The 13318-nt window shown below is 40.6% G+C and overlaps 1 protein-coding gene across 4 annotated transcripts in view; it reads left to right on the forward strand.

Moving 5' to 3' along the window:
- The window catches only part of Phkb (phosphorylase kinase regulatory subunit beta), a 199180-nt gene that overhangs the window by 48940 nt on the left and 136922 nt on the right, over positions 1-13318 (forward strand). For all 4 annotated transcript variants that reach the window (XM_005367021.1, XM_005367020.1, XM_013353722.2 and 1 more), the window contains 3 exons: positions 1601-1739; positions 3245-3344; positions 13008-13115. In XM_005367021.1, coding sequence (XP_005367078.1) covers positions 1601-1739; positions 3245-3344; positions 13008-13115 — 347 coding nt within the window. The remainder of the gene's footprint in view (positions 1-1600; positions 1740-3244; positions 3345-13007; positions 13116-13318) is intronic.

The raw sequence follows: 13318 nt of genomic DNA on the forward strand, positions 1-13318 counted from the left end.
TGCTGGGGAGCAGAATGAAAAACTTTCTTCTAAGCACAACATGGATGTTGTGCTCTTGAACTTAGAAAATCTGTGTGAGATTGAGCCTAATAACACCCTGTGTTGTGAGAGACTGTTTGTCCTGGCCTCCCATAACCTAATAATCACACAGAAACTATATTATGTTAAATACTGCATGGCCCATTAGCTCTAGCTTCTTATTGGCTAACAGTTATATCTTAATTTAACCCATTTCTAGTAATCTGTGTATCACCGCATGCCTGTGGCTTACCCGGTAAAGTTCCCAGCATCTGTCTCTAGCAGGGCTACACGGCTTCTCCCTGACAACCACCTTTCTCCCAGCCTTCAGCTTAGTCGCCCCCCCCCCCCCAAGTTCTGCCCTATCAACAGTCTAAGGCAGTTTTTTAATTAATCAGTGGAGTGGTTTTCACAGCATACAGAGGGGAATCACACATTACCCCTGTCATGGAGTACAGGGGCCTTATGGAACCCCACCCCTGCCTGAGGATTTTTATTTGGTTGATAGGGGAGGGAGAGATTTTTCTTCAGTTATAATCCACTGGTAAGGTGCTAAGACTCCTGCAAGCAAACCTTTACTCTTGTAAGCAACTTGAATGAAACTCATTGGACCACCAATGAGGCATTAAGTAGGAGGAGGCGAGTTGAAAAAAGGTAATGGTGAATATGATCAAAATGCAGTATCTGTATACATCAAAATGTCATAATGAACCCATTATATATAACTAATATATGCTGTTACATTGTTTACATGAAAAGAGATAGAAAAAGAAAAAATTGTTATTGTAATGTAGATTACATTGCTTTAGTGTATTTGGGGGAAAAACAGTGTTTGGTTTATGCAAAAATAAAGTTTCTTTTAGGAAATGTAAAAATGTCCTGGAGACTGTTTTCCTAGTTTGGGACTCTGTCATCGAGAGCAAAGCACTGATTTCAGCCCTTGCTTTGTCCACAATCATTTCCCTGTTGCTGTCCTTGCTATATAAAAATGGGATTTTACTTCTGAAATTTCAACAGATCCCTAACCTGCACAGTTGAGTGAGTAAATGAACACCTTGGTGAATAGCAGTCATCTGTGAAACACGGGGCTCTGGCCTGTTTTGTGCTCTTCTTCTTTCTTCTCCCTAAATTGCTGATCATTTAGTTTTCATAATGCAGAAGAACTGGCCTTATGACCTAGGAAGTCAATGATATCATGTATTGTATATTTGCCTTAAGTTTTCTAGTTTGAGTTTAACCAAAATATTATAGTCAGGTTTTTTTGGTTAGTATTTTCTCCCCTGTATCTGATGTTATTTTGATAAGATTTGTATTGTTTATTAACATTAACCAGCATAATAATGACAAGCTTCTAGTGCTCTAATTAGGTGAGTGCTTTCTCCAGAACCACAGAGACAACTTCATGCAGTGTGGGTTTCCACCAGGCCAGAGTGACATGAAGTCGCTTAACATCTTTGAAGGTTTTATGTTAAAGCTCAGTTTAGAAACAATAAGCTGTCAAAAAGAAATAGGAAGAAGAAACTGAGAGAAAGGACTGCTTGTGCATTCATCCCTTGTCTTCTTTTTTCTTCTTGTTTTGTAGTCAAATCAACAATGCTGATGTATCAAAGTCCGACGACAGGGCTCTTTCCTACTAAAACATGTGGTGAAGATCAGAAGTCCAAAGTCCATGAGAGCCTGTACTGTGCTGCAGGCGCCTGGGCTCTGGCACTAGCGTACAGGTGAGCTGGTTTGTTCTAATAGCTCCCAGTAGACCAGTTTATAGAACCAAGACATTGAAAGGGGCATTTTTTTTTTTTTGGATTTTCGAGACCGGGTTTCTCTGTAGCTTTTGGAGCCTGTCCTGGAACTAGCTCTATAGACCAGGCTGGTCTCGAACTCACAGAGATCCACCTGGAAAGGGGCATATTTTGAAGATCATTCGATAAATTCGAGTAAAGACTGTGTATTATATAATACAGCATCAACTCTTAAATGTCTTGACTGTAGTTGATGCTGTTTATGGTTATGTAAGAGAATGGCTTTTTTCCCTAGAGATGCTTCTAATGATGTTTATAGCCTTCAAATAGAATAAAAATTATACTTAGATATGGAATACAAGACAAGATAATGTTAATAGCTGGTCAATCTAGGTAAAGAATATGTGGTTTATATTGTAAACCACTTTTAACGTTTTTGCACTTTTGAAAGTTTTGAAACAGCACAGGGACAGAACATTGTTTTAAAAGAGTATATATAACAGAGGGGCTAGAGTCAGGCAGTAGGCTTTCCCGAAGACCTCAGAAGAGAATTGAGTCTCCCACCAATCTGTGTCTAATACCAGGGAAGAAATAGGGTACAGGACAAATGCCTACATCATATATGCTCTAAGATGTGCCAACCATGAGTAATTTACTTTTCTGACATTCCCTCCCCTCCCCCCATGCCTATGATAGCGACAGAAACAGAATTTAGCAACTTCATTAAGGGGGCATGGGCAGTTTTTATTAAGTGGCAGTGATCTGTGGATATTTAAGTGAAACAAGGAGCATATCATTCTTACTTATTTTAGCAGTGGTTATTTCTTGTACCTTTTAAGGTCATTCATAATTAAAAGAAAAAAAATTTTTTTTTTTGCCCAGAAAGAACATCTTAATCTACTTTAATGATTAGATTTTTGGTTTCTTTTTTAAGGCAAGAGAAGTAAAATATGATCAATTCATTTTTAAATTAAAACTGATGGCAGAATATGCCATGTGTATCATTGGGTGTGCGTTTGGTCTAGCGCCTTTTTAAGGACTCATGTATTCCCTGGGGCACAGCAAAGAAAGCTTATGCCTACCTTCATTTCTGCTTCTTTGAATCCACCTGGGAAGTACATATTATAAAGAGATAGCTTGTCTGCATTTTGTAACAGTGAATTTAAAATAATTGTGGGCGATTTTTTTTCTAATGTAGAAATAAGCTTTAAATTTTAGCTAGATCATTGTAGAAAATTCCCGTTTAAAAAGAACTGACTCACTCCCATAAAGCAAGGAAAAAGCTGCACAAGTTTTACCGTGAGGATTTTTTTTTTTTAAATTGCAGCATTTCTACATCTGCTGGGAAGATGAAACTTCACTGGCAGAATTAGTAGATGTCACCAGAACACAGGATTAGTCAGTAGTTAAATACTTAATTATCAAAAGCTCTACTCCCTTTTCAAAGGCAATTCCAATTTGTTTCCTGAGTTATCTCTCTCACCCAGGCGCATTGATGATGACAAGGGAAGGACCCATGAGCTGGAGCACTCTGCTATAAAATGTATGAGAGGGATTCTCTACTGCTATATGCGTCAGGCTGATAAGGTAAAGCGTGTGCACCGAAATTCTCATATCGTTCTAAAGGATTAATTTAACCAGCACTGCAATAGCATCTTGTGAAGAATGTTCTTTGAAAAAGGTAAAGCCACTTCCTAGACAGTCGGTGGAGTTTAAATCAGCCTCTCCCTTCCCAGCCCAAGCCTTTGAAATCCTGAAACTGAGGTAGCTGCTTCAGTGAGAGATGATTGAAAATTATTATTTAGACTTGAATTTGTGCTCCTGATTTGTTTTTCTCTGTGATAAAGAGCCAGATTCTCGGGAAGCTAACAAATATAGCTAGTTCTAAACAACTTACTATTTAAAGAATATCCTTGTCAACCTTAATTTTGGATGTGTGAATTGGTGTGGCGAAGGGGAATTTTAAAAGTATAATGTCTCATTCATTTGCATTCAAAGAGGCCAGGAATTACAGCGTTAGCAAACAGAGCCTTCTGATGTTATATGGAAATGAAAGAAACAATACTCCTAGCATGGTTTGTCTAAACTGTAAAGTTCTAAATTTTTATAATACACTGTTCCGTTTACTTACCTAGTATGTTGAGTCCCTAACTCCTGACACCATGTCCACATATACACCTACAGTGTTTCTAAGATGACTTCAGGTGTAATGATTCTCACAGGACTCATCAAAGTCATACTTGGTGGCTTCCCAGAACAGCACATGTAAGATGCTGTATGCAAAGCTCTTTTTCCCTCAAGATTTTTATTAGTGTAGGAACCCTCTACCTAACATCCAAATTCCAGACTCCTAAGAGAAAATTTGGTGTTACCTAAACCACATCAGTTTTAGACATGCACGCCACTCTTAGGAGAGAATAGTGGAAACCCTTCCAAATACAAGTTAGCTCACAGGGCCAACGGTGATACTTGTAAACATTCTTTTCTGAGGTTGTCAGATGTGGAGTTACTGGATCAGCTCTTTTCAGGACAATCAACAGGTTGATGTGCTGGCTTCTAATTTTACCAGCTGCATTTAGATAAGCTGACTTCCACATGCTTCTGTTTTGTTTATTGTTGTTGTTGTTGTTTTTATCTGTAAACTATGAATCCCAGTCATACCTGCTTCATACAGTTCCTGTGAGGAAAGTGAAACAGCGTACAAAAGTACTTGGGGCACTGGTCCTCCAGGTATTAATGTTTCCCCTCTCCTATTAGACCGTGCCCTTCCAACGTGCTTATGGCTTCTTCACTTGGGCAGAGATGCACAGCAGTGATCTCTTAGTGGTTTGTATGTCATGATCATATGAATATATTGTCTTAACTTCTACTTGAAAAAAATTCAAATGTGATAGCAGATCTTTCTAAGATCTGTCTTTGAAGTCATAACTTTAAAAAATATTATATTTTGCCAACATAATATAGCAGTATCTTTAGTTGGCAGAAAAAAGTGTTCTTATTCTAGCTGAAAGGGAGGCATTCAACAAAAGCACCACCTATTTACTGAGATCTAATTTTGCAGATAATCTTTGCAAAGATTGTCAAGATGCTAAAAAAATGTCATATGTTGTACTTTGGATTGATGGAATTAAACTGGCAAGACATAAGTTAAATTGATATAATTATGGTTACTTTTTTTTGAAATGTGATAATACTGTTCACTTTCTAAGTATCCCTTCATTAATGCTAAATCTTTAAAAGGTCAACGTTTCTCTTTAAAGTATTGTAAGAGTCATGAATTCCGTGTGTTTGCTAAACAAGCTGACAGACGTAATTTGGAGTTGTTCATCAGATGGAAGGCAGTGACATGATGACAGAAAGCTTTCTCCCTCCCTCTGTGGTATGAGTAGCTCGTGGGTAATGGCCCTTTCTAAATATTATTCACTTTTACCAAGTAGTTACGATAATTGTGTTTTCTTTTAAATAGAGTTTGAGTTTAACTTAAACTATTTGAAATCCCTCAAATTATAAGGAACTAACATTACTTTCCATAGGTATTATTAATGTAAACCATTAAAATAAATGGGGGGGGGTTGAATTATTTTGAATTTTTATCTTACTAAAATTGCTTCCATGCAGGAGACATAAACAATGCCTACATCTTTTTCTAGAGTTCTAATGACAAACTGAACTACTGTACTGAAGTTTACTCTGGAGAACCAGTGGGCTTATTAGGATGACTTATAGTGCATGGGTTAGGGGTCATGGGCAGGAGTATATGTGGCCTTAAAGCAGGCACACTGTAAGGTGTGCACCCAGCATGGGTGGTGATTCGCCCATGGCCACATAGATGGAACCTCTCCTGAGTCCTTGCTAGCTTATATACTCTAGCTCTTGTCTGAGTCCATTCACAATCAGGGTAGAATTCATAGAACTAACTGGTAGGGCAGGAGTCAGATGTTTGGATGACGATCCCATGACTCTTCTTGTGCCTACTCCAATGATGGGCTGTCAACAGTCAGCAAGCCCAGCCGTGATGATCTTTTGTAAGCCGGCACAGCTAAACTCATGAAGGTGGTGATAGTTGATGACTCAGGGAATAGTCCTGGACAGCATTGTCTGTACCACATATATATTGGGGTTTCAAGTAATTTTATTATCATAACCTTTCTTGAGCCCTCTATCTATTTGGAGTAGGGAAGTGGAATGTATTACTATAATCTACACGGAGTGTGAGGGATTAATTCAGAGACTGGATGCTATAGCTAGATTAATGTCGGTTACCATACATTCTGTGAACTTTTCATGATGAGATGCGAACAGACACCTGTTGCCCCAGAAAGGGCATAAACAACAGAACAAAGTAGAGTTCTACCAAATCCAACTTGGCAAACCTATGAGTTTCTTATGCTTGCCTACATTCATGAAGGGTTACCTATACAGCATAGATGACTCCAAAGCAGCCATACCACCAAAAATTACATCACCTTAGCTTCCCAATGGTTGCTGAGATGGAATCTCCTCTTGAGTTAACCTTCAACACTACAGACTCTACCATCAGCCTAGGCCACAAACCACATGCATGTAGGTCATGCTTAAAACATATGTGAAGGAGATGTAGAATGGAGAGACAGAGATCTCAGTTGAGGTTGAATAACCCTCCTCCTAAGAGGGAAGGTCAACAGGCTGTATCTTTCTATTGTTGTTTGCTTGCTTGCTTGTTTCGAGACAGTCTCTTTGTAGCTCTGTGTAGAATATTTGTTTAACTAGACAAAGATGTGTTACCATTGCTATGTTGCATTTATTTAACTATGTAAAGGTGTGCTGCATTTGTTTATGTGGTATTTGTTTAACAATATAAAGATATGTTGCTTTGCCTGCCTAAGGCACCCGATTGGTCTAATAAAAAGCTGGTGGCTAATAGGGACAGGCAGTGGAGGGATAGGCGGGCCTGGCGGGAAGGGAGAACAAATAGGAGGGGGAATCTAGGCTCAAGAGAGGAAAGGAGAGAGAACCAGGGAGAAAGAGAGGGAGATGCCCAGGGTCAGCCGGGCAGTCTCCAGTCAGCAAGGCAGGGAGGAAGCAGTAAAAGTAGAACATTCATAATGAAAGAAAGGTAAAGGGCCCTGAGGCAAAACACAGATGAAGAGAAACAGGTTAATTTAAGCTATAAGAGCTAGTGGGGCAAGAACAAGATAAGGCTGAACTTTCACAACTAATAATGTCTTTATTTCATTATTTAGGAATTGGCGTTCTGAAAAAGCCTGCTACATAGCCCTAGTTGTCCCAGAACTCACTCTGTAATCCAGGCTGGCCTTGAACTCAAAGAGATCTGCCTGTCTCTCTCTCTGCTTCTGCCTCTGCCTCCCAAGTGCTAGGACTAAAAGTGTGCACTATCACACCCAGCAACAGGCTGGATCTTAAGGGTCTATTCCAGGTAGCAATAGCAGCTCTGATGAAGGGAGTTGTTTTAGTTTTATATATGTTTCTGTGATAAAACATCCTGACAAAAAGCCTCTTGGTAGAGAAAGTGGTTTATTTAGCTGTTATTCCAATTACAGTCTATCATTTGGGGACTGTCACCCAACAAGTCCCGTCCCACCACAGTCTAGCGCATAGAGAATAAGCACACCCTTCTTGCTCCTGCACAGCTAGCTTTCTCCTCTCGTGCTGTTCAGGCCATCCCCACCTAGACTGTGTTGCTGCTTCCCAGGTGCGAGTCTTCCTGCTGCTATTAGAAATCAAGGCAGATATTCTCACAGCCAGCCTGATAATTCTTCAGAAAGACTCTGCACAAAGATTTCTAGGTTTTTCCTTTTGAAACCCGCACAATGTAACAGTAGAGAGAAGTGATCTAAGCATCACACCTTCTATTACTTCTTCCCTTCCGGGTGAGTCGTTTTCCTTATGGATTGATGGCAGGGCGAATATTGTTTTATTGTATGTGTGTGCCAAACACACGTGTGGAGGTCAAAAGACAACCTGCTGAAGTCAGTTTTTACTTTCCACCAAATGGGTCCCAGGAACGAACTCAGGTTGCTTGACAGCAAGCATCTTTACCTGCTCAGCTCTCACCTGCCTGTGAACGTGTGTTGTGTGTGTGTGTGTGTGTGTGTGTGTGCGCGTGCGCGCGTGCGCGCGCGCGCGCACATAGACTATGGTTCATGTGTAGAGGGCAGAAAACACCTAAAAGGAGTGAGTTCTCAGTTTCCACCGTGTTTCGGGATCAGGCTTGGTGGCAACCTCCTTTCTAGGCCTTTAAAGAATGAAATGACCTTTTCTTACAACTAAAGCAAGCATGCTTGTGTGACTTGTTTGGCCTCAAGCCTTATATTCTTTGTTTTCTGAAATTGATTCAGAATCTAGAAAGTCTGAGTTTTCTTGTTTCAGAGAGAGAGAGAGAGAGAGTGTGTGTGTATGTGTAATGTACATCCTGAGCATTTTGTAAAAACATTCACTAAAAGATATTTTACATTTATTAGGGAGTTGAAGTGAGTACATGGAATTAGCCTTGATTTGTAGGATAGGCAACGGTATCATTTTGTGTTTTAGTACTTTGTCTGGGATATTGTTTATTAATGTCTTACTTTCTAATATTCTGTTTGTTCTTGTCCTGGCTAGTTTTATGTCAGCTTACCACAAACTAGAGTCATTTGGGAAGAGGAACCACAACAGAGAAAGTGCCTCCACGACATTGGCCTGTAGGAAGTCTGTGGTGCATTTTCATAATTAGTGACTGATGAGGGAGGACTTAGCCATTGTGGGTGGGGCCATCCCTGGGTTGGTGGTCCTGGGTTCTATAAGAAAACAGACTGACTGAGCAAGCCTCAAGGAGCAAGTAAGTAGGCAGCACTCTTCAGTGGCATCTGTATCAGCTCCTAAGTCAAGGCCCCTGTCCTGACTTCCCTTTGACAGCGATGTGGAAGTGTAAATGAAATAATCCCTCTCCTTCGCAAGCTAGTTTTGGCCATGGTGTTTCATCACCTTAGAAGCCCCAGCGAGACAGCTCTGTCTCACTGCCCTTGTGACGAAAGTGCAGAGCTTCACAGCTGCCCTGCAGTTGGCCTGGAGGGCTTTCAGTTCCTGTGCCCCGTGCTTAATTTCATTCACAATGCTGCTGAGAACCAGTGAGAAATCACTGAACTTTTGTAAAATTTGTTCTTCCAGAACACGTACAAAGATGGGATGATTATTTTCCTCTAAGTGTGTATTTTAAGCCTATAAATTAAGAATATATGACAAACTAGCCATCCCAAATAAACTATTTACTCACAGTGGGAAAATTTTTCATGAAAAATTTAAAATACAAGTAAAATAAATTCTGATATGGTTTAGAAACATGCACTATAATCGTTTTCTTGATCTTAGGAAATGCTAGGTAGCCTATAAACTACTAATTAATGTATTTTGTTTCTTGACTGTTCTCAAGAGTACATTTTGTTTGAAGTTGACATACAGCATACCCCATTAATTTTCAAAGTGTACAGAATTTGATTTTTTTTTCTGAAATTTTAAATTGCATGCCTCTTAGCAGCTTTGAAATTCAAAGCCATTCTATAACTTCCCCTGTGAGCATCTTTAATCATCTAGCAGTGAGTTTTCCCCTGACACAGTTCCTAGAAATAAAGTCTCCTGCTGGGTTCTTGCATGTCTTAAAGACAAATGACAAGCATCATCTTGTCAACAGCTACCGTGGCTTCATTCACCTGACAGAGCCTCATGTTAGATCCCTGTTACACGGGGTGCTGGTAGTTGTCGGCTTGACACAGGTGTGGCCCGAGGAAGGAGGGGAGCTGGATCAAATCCCTCCATCAGATTGGCCTGTACTTCATGATTATAAACATGACAGGGCCCAGCCCTCTGTGGGCAGTGTCACCTCTGGCCATGCTGTCTTTGGCTATGTAAGAAAGCGAGCTGAGCAAGATGTGGAAAGCTATGTGGTCAGCAGGGCTTCCTTCATGCTCTCTGCTTCATGCTTTGCCTCTTGCCTCCTCCTTGAGTTCCTGTCCTGATTTCCTTCAATGATGGGCTGTAACCTGTAAGCTAACTATCAGTCCGTGTTTATCACAGCAGCAGAAGAGTGGTCTAGGACAGAGGGGGTCAGTGATGTGCTGGACCTGACCGTGTTTGGGGGGAGGATTGTGGGAGAGCTTGGCACTGTTGGCTGGGAAAGCCATTGAGTCCTCAGAGGGATCGGAAGATAAATGTATTGAGAGAAATGCAGACTCTGGAAGCCTGGCTTGTGAAATCTCAGGAAAGTTTGAGTTCCTTGAAGACTCTGTTGGGACTGCTCCTGTGATATATGTGGATTAGAAATTTGTGGGAACGAAACATGGAATGCTTTTCTAGGACGACGGATGCTGGCTCCTGGGGCTGAACACTCAGCTGTGATTAATCTCAGACTGGCATCGTGGAGGGAAGTGTTTCTCAGGGTCAGGAACGCAGCAAACTAGGACATTAGGGAACACGAGTCTTGTTTCAGTTCAGCTATATTTTTGATTAGGAGTCTGGAATAATGTTCATTTCTTTGAAATAATAATGGAATAATCACGGAAGTGAGAAAGGAATGACTTTTGCTTGTGCCTTTCCAGGCTATTGCTTGTGTTCTTCTATAGAAACAGAATGTCTACTTTTTCTGAGTCCCTCAGTTACTTTATAAGTGGAAAATGTACACCTCCAGTTGTTTCCTCTTTTTGGGGGTGGGTAGGGCAGATGGTTTTTCTGTAGCTTTGGAGCCTGTCTTGGAATTCACACTGTATACCAGGTTGGCCTCAAACTTACAGAAATTTGCCTTTCTCTGCCTCCCGAGGCTGGGATTAAAGGCTTTCACTATCGCTGCCTGGCTTGTGGCTTTTTTTTCATACACTATTTAATATACTATGACAATTTTGTACATATAATGTGTTCTAATCACATCCACTCTAATACGTTCAACATCACTTCATGTCTTCTACTTTGAAAAGGCATTTATTTGTTTGTTTGTTTATATTTATGTACCAGATATGTGTCTATTGCTCTTGGAGGCTAGAAGAAGAGTGTTGAATCCCAAAGGCTTAGAGATACAGCAGTTGTAAGCCACATGTATCTGCTAGGGCTTGAAGCCAGTGTTCTTACCTGCTCAGCCATGTCTCCAGCCCTTTCTACCTCCCCCCAGCCCCAGTTTCTTGGTTTTTGTTAGCCTTTGAGTCTAATTAGTGATCCCTATTGGGATTTAGACTGCTCTGATGGCTTGCTCTTACGTGGGTAATTGTAACTGCAGTGAATTCGTAAGTTCAGTGATCCTGTCATGACCAGAAGACTGCATCTCACAGAGTATCCCCTCATTTGCTCAGTCTGATATCTTGCTGATAGAGCCTGACTTTGGTCTTGTTGACTTTAGTCATATTTATTTCTGCAGGGTCATGGGTGATTTGGAATGTGATTTTAAGATGTGTTACGTTTGTTAATGCTGTGGAACATTTGTTTAATGATGTAAAATGTGTTGCATTCTTTTAGGATATATTTGTTTAGCTCTGTGAAGCTGTGTTCCTGTGCCTGTCTTAAACACCTGATTGGTCTAATAAAGAGTTGAACAGCCAATGGCAAGGCAGGAGAAAGTATAGGAGAAAGGAGAACCTTTCTTTACTCCCATTATTTCTAAAATCAAATCTATGGATGCTTCACACACCCAGCGTTCTGTTGTTTAATTCAGTTTTACCATCAACTGCCTGGACTCGATGTAGATTACAGAGGCTGTAGGCTCAGTACTCTAAAACTACTTCTGACTTCAGAGCCCACTAGCAAGCAGTGGGCCCCAGGTTACCCACAACTGACTTCACTATGAATTTGAGGTCCCATGGAATGAACATTGGAATCAATAAATGTTGTTTAAGTTCAATTGAGCAGGCCCTGAAAGGGGATGGACATTTCTGTCTTTGGAGCTATGTCTTGATTGTTTAGAATTTGTACTTTGTAATCTACAATGATTAATACATGGTCATTAGCCCATACATAGTTCCAGCTACTCCAAAAAGTAGATAGATCCCCTCAGCTTGTTATTTGAGATCAGATTCGCCAACACGGCAAGAGACAGCCAGCTGGGGGGGGGGGTGACAAATTATATGTAATTAGTAAATAAAAATGTATTCTATACCGTCAGAATTGTTATCTTGGTAATTATGTCTGGATGAGAAATGAAAACATATTTGCTGTACCATAGTTAAGATGTGTTTATTTTTAGAGAAAGAAATCCAGTCTGAAGTTTGGATACTTAACTGCATTAAAATATAGTCTAAAGTACTTTTCCATTCAACTGTCATGTCAATAAGCATTTCCAGGCAACTGTATAGCTAAGTATTGTCACAGGGACCTTGTTTTACTTAAGAAACATATGTTTTACTCAAAATCAAATAAGATTGACTGGCAAGGTGGTTCAACAGGTAAAGGTACCTGCCAATAAGCTTGATGACCTAAGCCAAGCCTCAGGCCACACATGATGGAAGGAGAGAACTGATTCCCACAAGTTGTCTTCTGCCCTTCAATATCATGTGTGGCACTATACACACTGTCCTAGTTAGGGTTTCTGTTGCTGTGAGCAGACACCGTGACCATGGCAACTTTTATGAAGGAAAACATTACCTGGGGTGGCTTACAGCTGAGAGGTTTAGCTCATTATCATCATGGTGGGAAGCAAGGCAGCATGCAGGTAGACATGGTGCTGGAGAAGGAGCTGAGAGCTCTTACATAGTGACCTCCAGGTAATAGGAAGTTGTCTGAGACAATGGACATGGCTTAAGCATATATGAGACCTCAAAGCCCAACCCCATAGTGACACACTTCCTCCAAGTCCTTACCTGCTCCAACAAAGCCATACCTCCTAATAGTGTCACTCCCTATGAGCTTATGGTGCCATCACATTCAAACCACTACACACACACACACACACACACACACTGTGTTTATACACTATAAATAAAATAAATGTTAAAAACTCAATCAATAATATGCAAAACATTGCCAACAAACTGTTGCTGTCATGCTTACATGCTCCCTACTCCATTTGAATTCAGTGCTGTGAACTATCATTTGGCAGTTATGTCCATTCTAATAAGGTAGTCATTGCGACCTTTGTCTATCGTGGTTCCTTAGAAAGGTGCTGTTTCTGCTTTGTCTGTTCCCCAGCCTGTAAGCTTTAGCTTTCCTTATAAGAAAAATCACGTGAAAATAACTAACACTCCTAACTTTAGATGAGCATGTGAATGACCTTCACGCTTATTTTATATTCGCTTCCAGGTCCAGCAGTTTAAGCAAGATCCACGGCCCACAACCTGCCTTCACTCCATTTTCAGTGTGCACACAGGAGACGAGCTGCTCACCTATGAAGAGTACGGCCATCTTCAGGTAAAAGAAACATACTTACTTCTCTACCATGTACATTCCGTATCATAGCATGTTTGAGGCTACTTATACTGTTTCAAAGTAAATTTCCTAACTTTAAAATAGTAGAATATAGCCGGGCGGTGGTGGCGCACGCCTTTAATCCCAGCACTCGGGAGGCAGAGGCAGGCGGATCTCTGTGAGTTCGAGACTAGCCTGGTCTACAA

This window comes from Microtus ochrogaster, unplaced genomic scaffold (assembly GCF_000317375.1).
Source record: "Microtus ochrogaster isolate Prairie Vole_2 unplaced genomic scaffold, MicOch1.0 UNK15, whole genome shotgun sequence".
Classification (NCBI taxonomy): domain Eukaryota; kingdom Metazoa; phylum Chordata; class Mammalia; order Rodentia; family Cricetidae; genus Microtus; species Microtus ochrogaster.